The sequence below is a fragment of the Saccharomyces mikatae genome (assembly GCF_947241705.1).
Source record: "Saccharomyces mikatae IFO 1815 strain IFO1815 genome assembly, chromosome: 4".
Classification (NCBI taxonomy): Eukaryota; Fungi; Ascomycota; class Saccharomycetes; order Saccharomycetales; family Saccharomycetaceae; genus Saccharomyces; species Saccharomyces mikatae.
The window spans coordinates 730,409-748,012 of NC_079259.1; the positions used below are offsets into that span (position 1 = coordinate 730,409).

Sequence of the window (17,604 nt, forward strand, 5' to 3'; positions counted from 1 at the left end):
CGCGGCCTTTCTTTTTTTGGTTATCTTTGATGTATATTGCCCACGAATAACGAACAAAGTTGGGTTTCTCGTTCCTTGGTGTGATCAATTTCAATTCCTGAACAAGAACAAGTGGCGCCTATCAAATTCCTTCCTAAGAGTAAAGTTTTGACGAAATAATGAAAGTTATTAAAAAAAGGCCCTGATACAAGTTGAAAACTTTAAAAAATAATCCGCCAAATTAACTTTCTCGATGCGTAGCTGAAAATTTCAGTTAAAAAAAAACGCGTGTAAACGTTGGCGTGAGAAACGATGTTTATGAAAATCCTCTTCATGATAGAATAGGAGTCTAGTGAGTGCATGAAGAACGCAGTAGTTGCAGTGATATATATGAAGAGCACTGATAGTTTGTGGTTATACGATTCAGTCCATAGTAGTTTTAGCAACAAGCCCATTCGACGAAGACTATGATCCTGTCTCTATTACCCGGGCACTATGGCCGGCGAATTTTGTCAAGAAAATGGGTTTAGACAGAAGTCGGAGCAAAGGAATATTGGGCAAATATTATAGATAAGCTGATATTGTGAGACAATATATTAACTGGGAGAGTTGAAAAGGTAGCCAAGACTTTACCAGTTCTTGTACAAAGCACAATAATGTCCTCAAATACAGAAAATACTGCTGGTATTGGTGGTAATAATACGAGTACTGGTAATGCCAGTGCGGCCACAGCAGCTCAGCAGAATATGGTACTACAACCAAGGCAGTTGCAAGAAATGACTGCGAAATTTACGGCCTTACTGACTGAAGCAAGAAATGTAGGGGAAACTACCCCCAGGGGCAAAGAATTGATGTTTCAAGCCGCAAAGATCAAACAAGTATACGATGCTCTCACATTAAATAAAAGGAGACAACAAGCTGCACAAGCTTACAGGAACGCTTCCATGGGAAACACAAACTCTAATTCGAACAACCCAGTCACTATGTCTACTGAAAAAACTTCGAATTCATCACAACAACACCAGCAGCAACACCAGCAGCAGCAGACAAGGAACAATAGTAACAAATTTAGCAGCATGATAAAGCAAGTACTCACTCCTGAAGAAAACCAAGAATATGAAAAACTGTGGCAGAATTTTCAGGCCCGCCATACGAGTATAAAGGAGAAAGAAACATTCTTGAAACAGAATATTGATAGGTTAGAACAAGAAATAAATAAACAGACAGAGGAAGGGGCAAAACAACAGCTACAAGAAAAGAAAAATGAGTTGCTTAACGATTGGAAAGTTTTAAAAATTGAGTATACTAAGTTGTTCAATAGCTATCAAAACAGCAAAAAGACATTCTATGTGGAGTGTGCGAGACATAATCCAGCTTTACATAAGTTTTTACAGGAAAGTACTCAACAGCAACGAGTGCAGCAGCAGAGAGTGCAGCAGCAGCAACACCAGGGTCAAACCCCAACAAATACCTCTACAAACTCCACTGAAATATCTTCTACGACTGCACTTGATGCATCGAAACCTCAGCAGCAACAACAAAATACACTTCCGGGCACTAATACACCTAGAGGAAATGGTAACGCTCCGCAGACTGAGCAATCGAAAGCTAAGGTAACTAATGTGAATGCAACAGCATCTATGATGAATAACGTAAGTTCAAGTAAGTCAGCAATATTCAAGCAAACAGAACCTGCCATACCTATATCAGAAAATATATCGGCTAAAGCGCCAGCACCAGTAGCTTATAGATCTAACAGGCCTACGATAACAGGCGGTTCTGCTATGAATGCAAGCGCCTTGAATACACCGGCAGCGACTAAATTACCACCCTATGAGATGGATACTCAGAGAGTTATGTCGAAGAGAAAATTAAGGGAGTTGGTAAAGACCGTTGGCATTGATGAGGGTGATGGTGAAACTGTTATTGATGGCGATGTAGAAGAATTACTGTTGGACCTTGCCGACGATTTTGTCACAAATGTCACTGCTTTTTCCTGTAGATTGGCCAAACATAGAAGATCGGATAACTTAGAGGCAAGAGACATTCAGCTACATTTAGAAAGAAACTGGAATATTAGAATTCCTGGTTATTCGGCCGATGAAATAAGAAGTACAAGAAAATGGAATCCTTCCCAGAGTTATAATCAGAAATTGCAAAGCATTACATCTGATAAAGTGGCAGCTGCGAAAAATAACGGTAACAATGCTGCGAACCTAAATACGAAAAAATAGTTCCGCTTCCCATATTTTTTATTTTTTACGCAAAGATCTTCAGAGTTACATTTTATATTATTACGTATGTCTACAAAGCTGAAAATCCTTGAAATTAATTAGTATTTGTAACTCTCAAATGTTCATGTTTTTTATTTACCCAGATTATATATGATTAACAAAATCTTTGTCTTTTTTTTCGGTTTTTTATTACTAAATATTAAAAAAGTGTCCATAACGTCAATGTTTTCTTTACCTTTGATTAATCTTCATTGGCGAAATCATAATTCCCGTTCCCATCCCATCGTAACTACGCTCTCTTCTAAGTTGGTCTTCAAGTTTGAACATTAATTGTCCATTGTGATCCCTGTTAAGGTTTTCTTTAATTGGACTACTAGAAACACTAGAAGATCCGTCCTTTCTTGGTCTTCCTCTTTTTCTCGGAGACCTTTTGATCACTACGTTTTCGTACTTTTTACCACCACTGCAAATCATTCTGCTCCTGTGCACAACCAAAGCATCTTCTCTGTTGAATTTCTTACCACAGGGACAAGCATATGCTTTTTCTTGATGCGATTTTTTGTGCCTTATCAAGTCATGATTCCGTACAAATGCTTTGTTACATCCCGGGTGATCACAGGAGTAAGGCCGGTCTTCCAAATGCGTTTGAATATGTGACCTGATGTTGTATCTTCTCTTGAATGTTTTTGTACATTCTGGATACAAACATTCAAAAGTTTTATCAGGCATTTCTTTTACATATCGATCAATCGAGCCCCTGGGTAGTGTTGTAAGTTTTCTGGTTATTTTTGAGGGACTATTTGCAATATTTGTGTCACATTCCCTAACATGAGTACCAACTTGGGGCGATCTTCCTTCATACCTATTTTGCGATTTTAGAATCGGAGAAGGTGCTTCAGAAATAACAAATCTGCTTTCGGGCTCATTTTCCTCATTATTACCTTCATTATCTGTATTTTTCATGAGTAAATTGGGATCTAAATCATTAAAAACACCCTCGCAATGCCCTGTCTGCTGGCTTGGTGGTTTTAGGTGCGGTGTCGTAGCAGTAATACCCAATGAATTCTCAATGATGGAGTTAAAATGTAACTGTTTCCCTCTTGGCGTAAATTGATCTATATAACTGGAGGATATAGCCACTTTATTGGCTAATGGTGTGTTATTCACAGACCCTGGAATTGTGGGCATAATATCCACAGGAGCAGCCTTTGGTGGCATTGTTTTTGTAGGAGAAGGACCTGTTTTACCAAGAAGTTCAATACCAAGTCCCAAAGGTTTTTCAGAATATTCATCATCCTGTTCTTCGGCCTTAATCTTGAAATCCAATCTCAAGTTATTAGGAGTAATGTTAGTGGAGTTGGAAGTAGCAGAACTAACTCTACTTTTAGGAGTAAAAGGAGCAATAAATTTGGATTTCGAATCCAAGTATTCTTTTGCATTTGGACGGGATTTTTTTGGCGAGATAAATAATTCGTTAGAATCTTCATTCAATTCTTGGAAACATAATGGTCCAGCCGTACCAGTAGAATTCTTTTTTCCCAAGGAATACTTGGGTCTATTATTTCTCCTAGAGGGTGAGCCTGTAAATGAAGTGTTCGACATTGGCGGGGAAATCATTGGTGAGAGACTGTTTATGTATACATTTTCTACGTTTTCGGAGGGAAGAGCGATGTTTGCTTTAGGGGATCGAAATTGTTGACCATCAGCGCTCTCCAAAGTTGCTTGTAATTGTTGTTGCTTGTATTGAGTTTCTTTTAGCTCTAACTCTAGCTTCTTATTAGCTTCTTGTTGTGCCCTCAACTCCTCACGTAATTCTTGCTGTTGTTGTAATAGTAATTCGCCGAGGTTTCTATCAAAACCCCTATCTATTGCACTCTTTTTCATGCTTTCTAATAAATTATCTGATGTGGTAATGTTCTTCCGGTCTTGGGGAACTTCGCCCACTGTATTTTGTACAACAGCCATACTAAGGTCTTGATTTGATCTATTTTTATTCAATAGACTGATCGAGTTTACAACAGCGTCTCTTCCATTATTATCTAAGCTAAAGTTCATACCTTGCCAATCGTTTGTTATTAATTCAGAAAAAGCAGAGCCCTTGACAGCTCTCTCATCAGAAAGCGGTCCCAGCGGAAGGTTTAAGTCTTTCATTTCATTGACTATCACTTCGTTAGTTTCACCATAGTTTAGGTTCAATATGTTTCCCAAGTCATCCGTCGCCAGTGTTTTATAGTCATCTTCTATAGCATAATTTGAATATTCGTCGCCTCTAGCTTTGGAGGAACAGGAGCTAGCTTGCAAATCAAAATTTAGGCTTTGCGCCTTCGAGATATCAAACCAAGAGTTTGATGTATCCATCTTTCAGAGATGTAATGATGTCGGTGTATTTTCTGGTTTTCCTCTATGGTATATTGCGAAAGTTCAACACGTTCTTAGGGTCTATTTATCTAGTTCCAAGAACGAGATATATTAGGGTATCAATGTTGCTATCCTCGAGACTCTTCTCCCTATAACAATTGCATCAAGGCATAGGTGGTAGCTGTAAAATCAAAGAGGATCTTTCCATAGTGCTCTAATAATTGTTTATAGAGCAGACTTGCAGGGGGAAGGAAACAACATTAGTAACTGATGGTAAGCATTGTTGTTTACCTTTTTCCTAATTTGGTTAAAGAACCAAAATGAAAATTTCATCCATTGTGCTTGCCCGGACCGGGCAGCAAATCAATATATCTGTAACTATGACACTATCAATTCGAGCAGAACTGTTACGATAAATATTTGAAGAAGTAAGAACTGGCAGGAATACTCGTATCTGCTTTTAAGTAGCCATCACTACATTTGAGTTTATATAACAATAATTTGAAGTGCTTGCTTCGGGGCTACTTCAAAGGGATAGGAGAGAAGCTTTTGGGATAACTCTATTAATATTCTATTGACACCACTGCATGGAAAGTATGCGTGATTGCCCAAATTTAGAGCTGATTTAGCTATATGGTAGGAAGTTACTTCCAGCATGTGAAAAACGGCAATGACAATGGAAAAATGGAAAATTATCGTCTGAATCCTGCTACCCGGATATCGTTTACGAAAGAAGGCATATGCCATCTAGAGGACAATAGATTTAGTCGTTGAGATAACAGAATGGCACAAAATTATGGTGTAAATGTGATTCATACATAGCTAGAGTTTGGTACATAAGCACTATCAGGGATTACGAAAACATATCCTGCAATTAGGAATAATGTACACCAATTATTCGCTTACAAGCAATGACACAGTGTCCCGAACTTACCTGGTTGGTACAGCCTCACTAAAAATGTCTGAGAAGAAGCACCAATTAGCGAATTGCAGCGAATTAACGAAGAAGGTAGCCCATATAATTAACACCGATGGTGATTCAGAACCGGAGTTAGTGAATGAATTGTCAGTAACGGGCTCCAACGAAGACGGTGACATGACTTCAAATTCATGGACTTCGCGAACTTCCAGCGACTTCATCAAATTAACATATGTAAACTCGAAATTAGATCCGTCTTTGCCGTCCCAATATTTCAAGCAGGATATCTTAGACATTATACAAAGCCTGGAGATTCCTGGGTGGTCTGTAAACTGCTCCAGAAAAATCTCGCTGAATAGAGATTTATTAACTTTGACGAAAATTAAAGGGGCCCTTACGAATGTCATTTATAAAATTCAATATCCATATTTGCCCTCTTTACTGATGAGAATTTTTGGTGATAACATCGATTCTGTAATTGATAGGGAATATGAATTGAAGGTAATTGCTAGATTGTCTTTTTATAATTTAGGCCCCAAATTAGAAGGATATTTTCAGAATGGTAGGTTTGAGAAATATATTGAGGGTTCAAGAACATCTACTCAAGCTGACTTTATAGATCGGGATACTTCCATGAAAATTGCCAAAAAGTTTAAAGAGTTGCATTGTACCGTTCCACTAACGCATAAAGAAAGATCGAATGAACCATTATGTTGGAAAACCTTTGATCAATGGATCAACCTAATAGATTCACATAAAGAGTGGGTTACTGATAAAAATAATATTAGTGAAAATTTACGTTGTTCAAGCTGGGACTTTTTTATAGAATGTTTTAAAAGTTATAAGCACTGGCTGCATAATGATTCGGCTTTTACATCAAAACTGTTGAGAGAAGGTAACAAGGATAATGCGATGAATACTGGGCTGAAGATGGTATTCTGTCACAATGATTTACAGCATGGTAATTTACTTTTTAATAGTAAGGACAATGATAACGTCTCAGTAGATGACTTAACAATTATTGATTTTGAATACGCTGGTCCTAATCCTGTTGTATTTGATTTATCGAATCACTTAAATGAATGGATGCAAGACTACAATGACGTACAGTCATTTAAATCCCATGTTGATAAGTACCCCAAAGAAGAAGATATATTGATCTTTGCACAAAGTTATATAAACCACATGAATGAAAATCATGTGGAAATTCATTCACAAGAAGTCCGGATTCTCTATAATCTAATCATAGAGTGGAGGCCTTGTGCTCAATTATTTTGGTGTCTTTGGGCCCTTTTGCAAAGTGGAAGGCTTTCTCGACAACGACGGACAAAAGATAAAAGAATAATTAGCAAAGAATATATTCCATGTGATAAGGCATATACTACTACATACCAAAACGACGAATGTAAAGAGAACGGAAAATACGATGATTACGAAGATGGGTCGTTCAACTATCTAGGGTTTTGTAAAGAAAAGATGTCTGTCTTTTGGGGTGATTTAATTACAATGAATATTATTGACAGAGATTGTTCTGATGTGGGAAAAATTGACTACTTAGATACTAAGATCCTTTTTTAGGCTATATGCACATTCCCCTATTATCTACGATAAGTTTTTATTTTTAAAGAGAAATATATATAAAACTTCACATATCGTAACAAAAAGTAAATATTTTCTTTGGTACTATACCTCATAAAAATGAATTACTAATTACCAATTCGGAAGAATATTAGCAAATTCTTTTATATAATAAATAGGTATAATACTAGCAATTTAATGTTGGTAATCTATTATCAAAAAATTATGGCCAAAAAATTTGTTTCTAATATTTTTACACGCCGATATAAAGAGAAAGCAGAATCAATTCATAGTTCCATTTATGACCATAGAATAACTTTAAATATAACAATTAAATAAAAATGTTCATAGCGCGATAATAGGCATAAATCATATTGTTATAGGGCTAACTTCCAATCACCATAACAACATCTTTCTAGGATCTTCAATCAACTCTTTAACAGTTTTCAAGAAAGTAACAGCTTCTCTACCATCTAATAGTCTATGATCATAGGTTAAAGCTAAGTACATCATTGGTCTTGAGACGATTTGTCCGTTCACAGTGACAGGTCTTTCCTTGACACCATGCAAACCCAAGACAGCCGTCTGTGGTGAATTAATAATAGGAGTACCATATAAAGAACCGAAAACACCACCATTAGAAATGGTAAAGGTACCGCCAGTCATGTCTTCTAAAGTTAATTTACCGTCACGAGCCTTATGACTTAAACGAACGATTTCGTTCTCAATATCCAAAACGCTTAACGATTCTGCATTACGAACAACTGGAGTGACTAAACCCTTCGGAGTGGCAACAGCAACAGAAATATCTGTGTAATCACGATAAACAATCTGGTCGCCTTCAATGGCACCGTTGACGGCTGGAATATCCTTAGCAGCTAACGTACATGCTTTGGAGAAAAGACCCATGAATCCGAACTTAGTACCGGTCTTCTTAATAATCTCATCTTTATATAGTTTCCTCATTTCCATTAAGGCTGACATATCAACTTCGTTGAAAGTGGTCAAAGAAGCAGCAGTATTTTGGGATTCTTTTAATCTTTCGGCAATTCTCAATCTCATACGGTTCATTTTGACTCTAGTCTCTGTACGTGGAAATGGAGTAAAGGAATTGGAAGCTGCTGGGGTTTCCTTTGCCTTAGGAGTAGTCTTCCTTGGTTCTTCGGCTTTTTTTGGCTCAGCAACTTCCTTCTTAGGAGAAGCTTCCTTCTTTGAAATTGTCTCCTGCTTTGGAGTTTCCTTCGGAGCAGCTTCTTGTGATGGTTCTACTTGTTGCGTAGACTCTGATTTAGGTTGAGTGGACCCCTCAGCGGGAGCTTCACCCGGTTCGACCTGAGCCAATTCCTCGCCTACTGTAACAGTGTCCTCCGGTTGGAAATTTAACTTCGTAACGGTACCCGATACTGGTGAATTGACCTCAATATCAATTTTATCGGTCTCAATAGTAGCCAACAATTCGTCCTCTTTAATAAAATCACCAACATTTTTAGTGTATTCCTTCAAAGAACCCTCTGTCAAGGATTCTGCCATGGGAGGGACTTCAATAGAGGTAGATTTACAACGATTGGCAGTTATGGAGAATGAATTTGTCACAAATCTACTTCTCTTGCCAGATAAGTACATAGAACTCAACGATCCGGCCTTATTGGTTTGTTTCAAAAAGCCTGTAGACGCATGTCTTTTGATAGAGGAAGCAGCCAAGACATTTCTAGCCACTCTAGATTTTATTAAAGACTTGGCAGCTGCAGTACGTGTAGCTCTCGAAAGCATTGTAAAAATAGTGATGAGAAGTTATATCTTTGGCCGTTATGGATATAGAAAATGAAGCTTATAATAGCAATATTCTTCAATGACTATATACTGTTAGAAATAGCGGACTTTTACAGATTTTTCTTTTTCACGCTAGATATAATCCTCCCCTGAGCACAAGAAGAGATTATATATAAAAAAGCACTTGAAAAATAGGCCAAGATGAGGGAAAAAGAATTTACATCTGTTATATAGATCAAGAGTGGATCCGAGCGTTATTACAGAATGTAGCCAACGCAGAATAAGCATGAACTTCAGGTAATTTTAGATTGCTGCGTAATTTGTGGCCGCTTTATTGGCTTACTCCGGGTAGACCTTAGTTTTGATTGGCTGGAAAAAGAATTGTAAACATCGTCTTAGACGGCTAAGCGGGTGGCTGGAGCTCTTCTGTTTATTGTCCTCCAACAAAAAAGTATAGAGTTGGAGCAGAGCAGTTTAAAAAGATGACAGGGGGGAAAGAGAGAGGGCGAAAGAAACAAAGGACTAGGCTTTAAATTAACTGCCAAATATGTCTCAGGACAACAGACATCGAAAAATTGATGATAGAAACGGTGCAGGGGAGCACAATGCCAACATCATTCACGATCAATCAGCCCAAAAAAAAGTAGGAATAAATAATGTAACGAGGGCATCCAACTCAGAAGTGAGTGAAAGCGATAGTGATAGTGAGATTGAAAAACCAAAATGTTTTTCAATTTCAAACATTTTGAGTAAAAGGGAGACTAAAGACGTGCTTCCGGAGTTTGCTGGCAGTAGTTCTCATAATGGGGTACTCACAGCAAACTCATCAAAGGATATGAACTTTACTTTGGAGTTGAGTGAAAATTTACTAGTTGAGTGTAGGAAGTTGCAATCTTCTAATGACGATAAAAATGAACAAATAAAGTCGCTCAAACAAATCAACGAATCGTTAAATGGCAAGATTGAGGAGATGGACAACCAAAAAAAATACATTATGAAAGAGTTGGACTCAATTAAAGATCTCAATTGGGATCTGGAATCTAAATTAGCAAACTTGAGCGTGGAGTGTAAGCACTTAAAAGAATTGAGGAGAAAGACCGAAAAATCTTGGAACGATGAAAAGGAAAGCTTGAGGAATCTGAAAACAGATATAGAAATCTTAACTTTAACTAAAAATGGTATGGAAAATGATCTTCACTCTCAGAAACTCTATTATGAGAGAGAGGTTACTGAACTAAAGGAAAGAATAGTAGACTTAAACAATGAAAACGATAAACTAATCATTAGTGCGTCTGATTTGACAAGTGAAATTAACTCCCTACGAAGTGATAAAGCTGAAAGAATAGAAATCCGAAAGCAACTAGATAACGCTAAGAAGTCTATTCACTCGTTGAAAAGTAAATTGCAAAAGAAATATTGTCACAAAAAGCACTTTTCCAATAATACGGTGGCATCTGATTCTGATTCGGGATGCACTTCCAGCCAAGAAGATATTTTCGATATAGTAGCCGACATTGACCAAATTATTGAAGCACACCCCTCTGTGGAGGACCTTTCGGAAGATCTCGTTAAGGAATACTCAGAAAAAAACAATTTAACTTTATTGTCCAACGATTCATACAGCAATTTATTACAAAGAACTAAATGTACATACAAACCAAAAGACGATGAATTGATGACTAAAGAGGTTGCAAAAAATTTGAATATATTTGCGTTACCAAATGATGACAATTACAACAAAAAGGAATTCTCATTAGAATCTCAGATCAAATATTTAGAGGCTTCTGGTCATAAAGTACTTCCCCAAGAAGAGTTTACAAACTTAAAGCGATCCGTGTCAAACCCATCGTATAGTTATTTGAAGGAGAAACTTCAAGCGTCGAAAAAGATACCCGTTGACCAAAGCACGTTTAGTTTGCTGGAGGAACCTACTATCGACTTTTTGTTGCCTCTAGCATCCAAAATCGACTGTTTAGTAATACCAACCAAAGATTACAATAACTTTTATGAGGCTGTAAAGCATCCATCAGTGGAGCAGGTAAAAGAATATTTGGCAGCAAATAAAGATATAGAATCCACTATTTCTAAATGGTTAGAAAAGAAAAACGACTGCAAATTAATCAATAATAATGTGTACTCTTCGTTGGTTGATAAAGTAGAAACACCATCAAAACAGTACCTATCAAGTAAGGCAAAAGAGTACGACCTTGTGTTGATTGATAATAAAACACTAGAAGCTTTGAAAAATCCCACAATTGAAGTCATAAAGGATACAATTTCTGCTTCAGACTTTCTCATTCTCAAGAAAGAAGATTACGAGCATCCACCTTTAGCGTACTTGGTCGAACATGCCAAGAACACAAATTACCACATGCTCTCAGAAACGGCATACCAAGGCTTGGTCAGATACAAAGAAACGCCTGACATCGAGTTTATGAAGGAGAAGTCCGCTCAGTTGGGTCACACAGTTGTCTCCAATGAGACGTACGCTGAACTACAGAACAAATACTCTGAGGTAGAAGGCAAACACTCTGAACTACAGAACAAACACTCTGAACTAGAGAACAAACACTCTGAGGTAGAAAGCAAACACTCTGAACTGCAGAACAAACACTCTGAACTAGAGAACAAACACTCTGAGGTAGAAGGCAAACACTCTGAACTACAGAACAAATTCTCTGAGGCCGAGAAACAACTGGAACAACCAACTTTAGCGTACTTGGTCGAACATGCCAAGAACACAAATTACCACATGCTCTCAGAAACGGCATACCAAGGCTTGGTCAGGTACAAAGAAACGCCTGACATCGAGTTTATGAAGGAGAAGTCCGCTCAGTTGGGTCACACAGTTGTCTCCAATGAGACGTACGCTGAACTACAGAACAAATACTCTGAGGTAGAAGGAAATTACTCTGAACTACAGAACAAACACTCTGAGGTAGAAAGCAAACACTCTGAACTACAGAACAAATACTCTGAGGTAGAAAGCAAACACTCTGAACTACAGAACAAATTCTCTGAGGCCGAGAAACAACTGGAACAACCAACTTTAGCGTACTTGGTCGAACATGCCAAGAACACAAATTACCACATGCTCTCAGAAACGGCATACCAAGGCTTGGTCAGATACAAAGAAACGCCTGACATCGAGTTTATGAAGGAGAAGTCCGCTCAGTTGGGTCACACAGTTGTCTCCAATGAGACGTACGCTGCACTACAGAACAAATACTCTGAACTAGAGAACAAACACTCTGAGGTAGAAAGCAAACACTCTGAACTACAGAACAAACACTCTGAACTACAGAACAAATACTCTGAGGTAGAAAGCAAACACTCTGAACTACAGAACAAATACTCTGAGGTAGAAAGCAAACACTCTGAACTACAGAACAAATTCTCTGAGGCCGAGAAACAACTGGAACAACCAACTTTAGCGTACTTGGTCGAACATGCCAAGAACACAAATTACCACATGCTCTCAGAAACGGCATACCAAGGCTTGGTCAGATACAAAGAAACGCCTGACATCGAGTTTATGAAGGAGAAGTCCGCTCAGTTGGGTCACACAGTTGTCTCCAATGAGACGTACGCTGCACTACAGAACAAATACTCTGAACTAGAGAACAAACACTCTGAGGTAGAAAGCAAACACTCTGAACTACAGAACAAACACTCTGAACTAGAGAACAAACACTCTGAGGTAGAAGGCAATTACTCTGAACTACAGAACAAACACTCTGAGGTAGAAGGCAATTACTCTGAACTAGAGAACAAACACTCTGAGGTAGAAAGCAAACACTCTGAACTACAGAACAAACACTCTGAGGTAGAAGGCAATTACTCTGAACTACAGAACAAACACTCTGAACTGCAGAACAAACACTCTGAACTAGAGAACAAATACTCTGAGGTAGAAAGCAAACACTCTGAACTACAGAACAAACACTCTGAGGTAGAAGGCGATTACTCTGAACTGCAGAACAAACACTCTGAACTGCAGAACAAACACTCTGAACTACAGAACAAACACTCTGAGGTAGAAGGCAATTACTCTGAACTGCAGAACAAATACTCTGAGGTAGAAAGCAAACACTCTGAACTACAGAACAAATACTCTGAGGTAGAAAGCAAACACTCTGAACTACAGAACAAATACTCTGAGGTAGAAAGCAAACACTCTGAACTACAGAACAAACACTCTGAGGTAGAAAGCAATTACTCTGAACTACAGAACAAATACTCTGAGGTAGAAAGCAAACACTCTGAACTACAGAACAAATTCTCTGAGGCCGAGAAACAATTGGAACAACCAACTTTAGCGTACTTGGTCGAACATGCCAAGAACACAAATTACCACATGCTCTCAGAAACGGCATACCAAGGCTTGGTCAGGTACAAAGAAACGCCTGACATCGAGTTTATGAAGGAGAAGTCCGCTCAGTTGGGTCACACAGTTGTCTCCAATGAGACGTACGCTGAACTACAGAACAAATACTCTGAGGTAGAAGGAAATTACTCTGAACTACAGAACAAACACTCTGAGGTAGAAGGCAATTACTCTGAACTAGAGAACAAACACTCTGAGGTAGAAAGCAAACACTCTGAACTACAGAACAAACACTCTGAGGTAGAAGGCGATTACTCTGAACTGCAGAACAAACACTCTGAACTGCAGAACAAACACTCTGAACTACAGAACAAATACTCTGAGGTAGAAGGCAAACACTCTGAACTACAGAACAAATTCTCTGAGGCCGAGAAACAATTAGAACAACCAACTTTAGCGTACTTGGTCGAACATGCCAAGAACACAAATTACCACATGCTCTCAGAAACGGCATACCAAGGCTTGGTCAGGTACAAAGAAACGCCTGACATCGAGTTTATGAAGGAGAAGTCCGCTCAGTTGGGTCACACAGTTGTCTCCAATGAGACGTACGCTGAACTACAGAACAAATACTCTGAACTAGAGAACAAACACTCTGAGGTAGAAAGCAAACACTCTGAACTACAGAACAAACACTCTGAACTACAGAACAAATACTCTGAGGTAGAAGGCAATTACTCTGTACTACAGAACAAGTACTCCGAGGCAGAGAATCAACTAGAACACCCACCGCTGGCATATCTAGTCGAACATGTTGAAGAACTACAACAAAAGATCATTCCAGCATCGGATTGGAATACCCTATCGAATCCTACTTTAGAGTACCTAACTTCAAAGTTGCACAGTTTACAATACGACGTTATTCCACACGATTCGTACATTGAATTAAAGAGAATTGTGGAAGAACCGGACGTGAATGTTTTAGAATCCAAGTTGAATGGTTATAATATAATTGATACATTGGCATACAATGAGTTAATCATCAATTCTACATCACCGACATTGGAATTTATTAAAGAGAAAGCCGAGAGTAAAGGTTACATGTTGATAGAAGCACACAAATATCTTGATTTGAATAGGATAGCAACAAATCCTTCTGAAGAGGACATAGTTGACATTTGTAAGCAAAGAGGCTGTTACGCTTTGAAGTTTGAAGAATATGAAAAACTGAAAAATTGTATTCAAAACCCTTCTAAAAAATATATCAAGGAGAAAGCCATATTATTTGACCTTATGCCAATTGATAAAACAGAGTATCAAACAATGAAAGATAAATTAAGCAACAAGGACTCCCTTATCGCCTCTGTAAAGGACCTTGGTTTTGTTCCAATATCTGCCCCACAGCTTGCTTCTCTAGAGAAGTCATCACTTCAAAATAGTACTTTATCTGATATTGAGAGTAAATTAAAATCCTTAGGTTACGTCGCAATTACCAAAGGAAACCTAGCAAACATGGAAAAACGGGCTGTCGAGAGTATCTCTAAAGGGGATGTCTTGAATTTATGCTCCAAGTTTAGCCTGATTCCATTGAGTGCTGAGGAATATGACGAGATGAAGAAGGAAAACGGTCGGAATTTAAACGAACTCAGTAATCCATCAATTGATTTCTTAAAGAAAAAATGTGAAAATAATGGATCAATTTTAACCAATGAATCTATTCACAAAGAAAAGCAAGAGACTCTTGAGAATCCGGCCTATGAATTCATTCTAGAGAAGGCATTAGCATTAGGATATGAATTAATTAGCAAGGTGGAATTAGCTCGCATGAAACAAGAAATTAGTTCGCACAGTATTAAGCTCATGCAAGAAGAAGCCACACACAGAAGCATGGTGCTATTAAAGAATGAAGAAATGAAGAATTTATGCAATAAAATTGAGCACCCTTCTTTGACATATTTAACCGAAAAGGCTGCTGGAATGAACAAAATACTTATCGACCAGGTCACAAATACGGAAAGCACTTATTCCAATCGGAAAGATCTAGAGGAATATTGCCATCGCCTAAACTTGGTCTTGGTAGATGAAGATGAGTATACAGTTTTGAAAGATTTGTTAGAAGAGTTAAATGTTGATGACTCGAAAAACCCATCAAGCAATGATGATCAATCTTTAAACACGACGAGGAGTAACTCAACCACAACTTCGAGCATGTTTACTGATGCATTGGATGATAATATCGAAGAATTTAATGATACCGAATTTGAACGTAATGATGACATTACCGATATAATTTCAAAATCATCTACGGTAAAGGATGTAGTTCACCTTGCCCCTACGTACCAAACCATCAAAAGTTCTGCTGAAGAATTAGGTTACAAGTTAGTTCCAATTGAGAGCTCAGGTATGAATCCCGTAAGCATAGACACTCCTTTCTTCTCGGGTGATAATGATGTCATCAGTGTTGTTAGCAGTGCCGACATCAATCACTTATCTAAAATGGCGGAAAAGCATGGTATGACTCTCATTTCTGATGAAAGTTTCGAAGAATATCGTGTGTTAAAGGATAAGGTGACCACTCTTAACGGTGACATAGAAGCAACAGATAATTCTGAGAGAGTAAATCAAACTTCAACAACGGAGACCCAAAATATGTCTAAAGAACATAAACCCAAAAAAGATCTTGCTTGTAATGGTGTGGACAAAGAAGTAATCATTGACAGCGCACGAGAACTAAATCTCATTGTTCTCAACGAGAAAGAATATACTGAACTACTGCGTAGATCGGAGAAACATTTTACTTCTAAGGCTGATATCATCCGTGAAGCTGCTAATTTTGATTTAGTGCCTGTACAAAAGCAAAAGCTGGAGGAAATAAAATATGAACTGGCTCATCCAACGCTCACAGAAGGACAACTCAAGAAACCTTCTGACGATCGAAGTTTGATCTTAACAAGTAGGGATAAAACACTGTTCCCAAGAGATGAAAATATAATCAGCCAAAGTAACGTGGTTTATGATGACGATATATCTGACAGTTTTGCAGATGAAACGCAGGAATTAAAAACCGATGTGGACGTCATCAAAACTCAAGCTAGAAAATATGGTTTGCTGTGTATTCCCGAAAGTGCTTTCGTGGTTACATCATATTCAAATACTCCAGATACAAGCAATATAGTTGCTCTTCCTACACCATATTATCATAACCTATTATCTTCTGAAGACAAGAAATTGAACTTCATGACCAATGAAGAGTTACAAGCGGAAATTAAAAGGCGTGGATTCCTGGTTGTGCTACCGACAAAGAGAGACAGTGAGACTCAAAGTGCACCATCTAAACGTGAGTTCCGTTCATATAAACCAAGCAACAAAATCTCTATCACATCCTCTAAGAACGATATAAGAAAAGGACTCGCAGAGGCAGCAGCGACCATAGCCTATGGCGATTCTGAAAGTTACCCTCAAGTACAACAATCTCATCATAACAGTTATAATAAACACCATAAGCGTCACCAGAGCCTGACAAACTCAAATTCAACTTCAAAGACTGCACATTCGTCCAAGAACACCCTAGCTTCCAAAAGAGATGGTGCGGCATCGTCCATGCCACATGCAGGATCGCCTGATCGGGCGATATCGTTGCAAACTTTAGCCTCATTGAATGAACCAAGCATAATACCTGCATTGACTCAAACTGTCATCGGAGAATATTTATTCAAGTACTATCCACGTTTGGGTCCTTTTGGTTTCGAATCACGTCATGAAAGATTTTTTTGGGTTCACCCATATACCTTAACTTTATATTGGTCAGCATCTAATCCTATATTAGAAAATCCTGCTAATACGAAAACAAAGGGTGTTGCCATCTTGGGCGTTGAAAGCGTTACAGACCCTAACCCATACCCAACAGGATTGTATCACAAGAGTATTGTTATTACTACAGAAACTAGGGCCATTAAATTTACTTGCCCTACAAGGCAAAGACATAACATTTGGTACAATTCATTACGCTATCTAATTCAAAGAAACATGCAAGGGATAAGCTTAGAGGATATCGCTGATGATCCAACAGATAATATGTATTCAGGAAAAATTTTCCCATTGCCTGGTGAAAGCACTAAAAACTCTAGTAAAAGACTTAGCGCATCAAGAAGATCCGCATCTGCAAGATCTTTGAGGAATAGAGTGCCAAAAAGCCGTTCATTTGGAAATTTAAAGTGAAATACTTAGTTAAATAAAAAAATGTGTGGTATATATCAAGTGAGTTAAGAACAGTTATTATTTTCATTGTAAGCACAGTAAACGCCAGCCTTATATCGCATGTGTTGAGTAACAATGCGTTGAGTTACGAGTCATAACATGAAGGGTAAACAAAAGAGCTTTTATCTAGTGGTCTAAATAAGCCAAATAGAAGAAAATAACCAACTGCCATGTTGGTAGGT

At 38.1% G+C, this 17,604-nt stretch overlaps 5 protein-coding genes across 5 annotated transcripts; 3 read left to right on the forward strand and 2 right to left on the reverse strand.

Annotated features, from left to right (window-relative positions):
• Positions 1 to 635: 635 nt before the first annotated feature.
• TAF12 (Taf12p) lies at positions 636 to 2,213 on the forward strand (the record flags this gene model as incomplete). Its single annotated transcript, XM_056226910.1, has 1 exon — positions 636 to 2,213. The coding sequence occupies one exon, from the start codon at positions 636 to 638 to the stop codon at positions 2,211 to 2,213; it is 1,578 nt and encodes a 525-aa protein (XP_056081139.1).
• Positions 2,214 to 2,444: 231 nt separating this feature from the next.
• On the reverse strand, positions 2,445 to 4,571 carry SWI5 (DNA-binding transcription factor SWI5; the record flags this gene model as incomplete). The annotated part of the gene is made up of 1 exon (XM_056226911.1): positions 2,445 to 4,571. One exon carries the CDS (start codon positions 4,569 to 4,571, stop codon positions 2,445 to 2,447), a length of 2,127 nt encoding a protein of 708 aa, XP_056081140.1.
• Positions 4,572 to 5,454: 883 nt separating this feature from the next.
• On the forward strand, positions 5,455 to 7,068 carry EKI1 (bifunctional choline kinase/ethanolamine kinase EKI1; the record flags this gene model as incomplete). The annotated part of the gene is made up of 1 exon (XM_056226912.1): positions 5,455 to 7,068. One exon carries the CDS (start codon positions 5,455 to 5,457, stop codon positions 7,066 to 7,068), a length of 1,614 nt encoding a protein of 537 aa, XP_056081141.1.
• Positions 7,069 to 7,464: 396 nt separating this feature from the next.
• On the reverse strand, positions 7,465 to 8,838 carry KGD2 (dihydrolipoyl transsuccinylase; the record flags this gene model as incomplete). The annotated part of the gene is made up of 1 exon (XM_056226913.1): positions 7,465 to 8,838. One exon carries the CDS (start codon positions 8,836 to 8,838, stop codon positions 7,465 to 7,467), a length of 1,374 nt encoding a protein of 457 aa, XP_056081142.1.
• A 547-nt stretch (positions 8,839 to 9,385) lies between these two features.
• Positions 9,386 to 17,383, forward strand: NUM1 (Num1p; the record flags this gene model as incomplete). The annotated part of the gene is made up of 1 exon (XM_056226915.1): positions 9,386 to 17,383. One exon carries the CDS (start codon positions 9,386 to 9,388, stop codon positions 17,381 to 17,383), a length of 7,998 nt encoding a protein of 2,665 aa, XP_056081143.1.
• Positions 17,384 to 17,604: the final 221 nt, after the last annotated feature.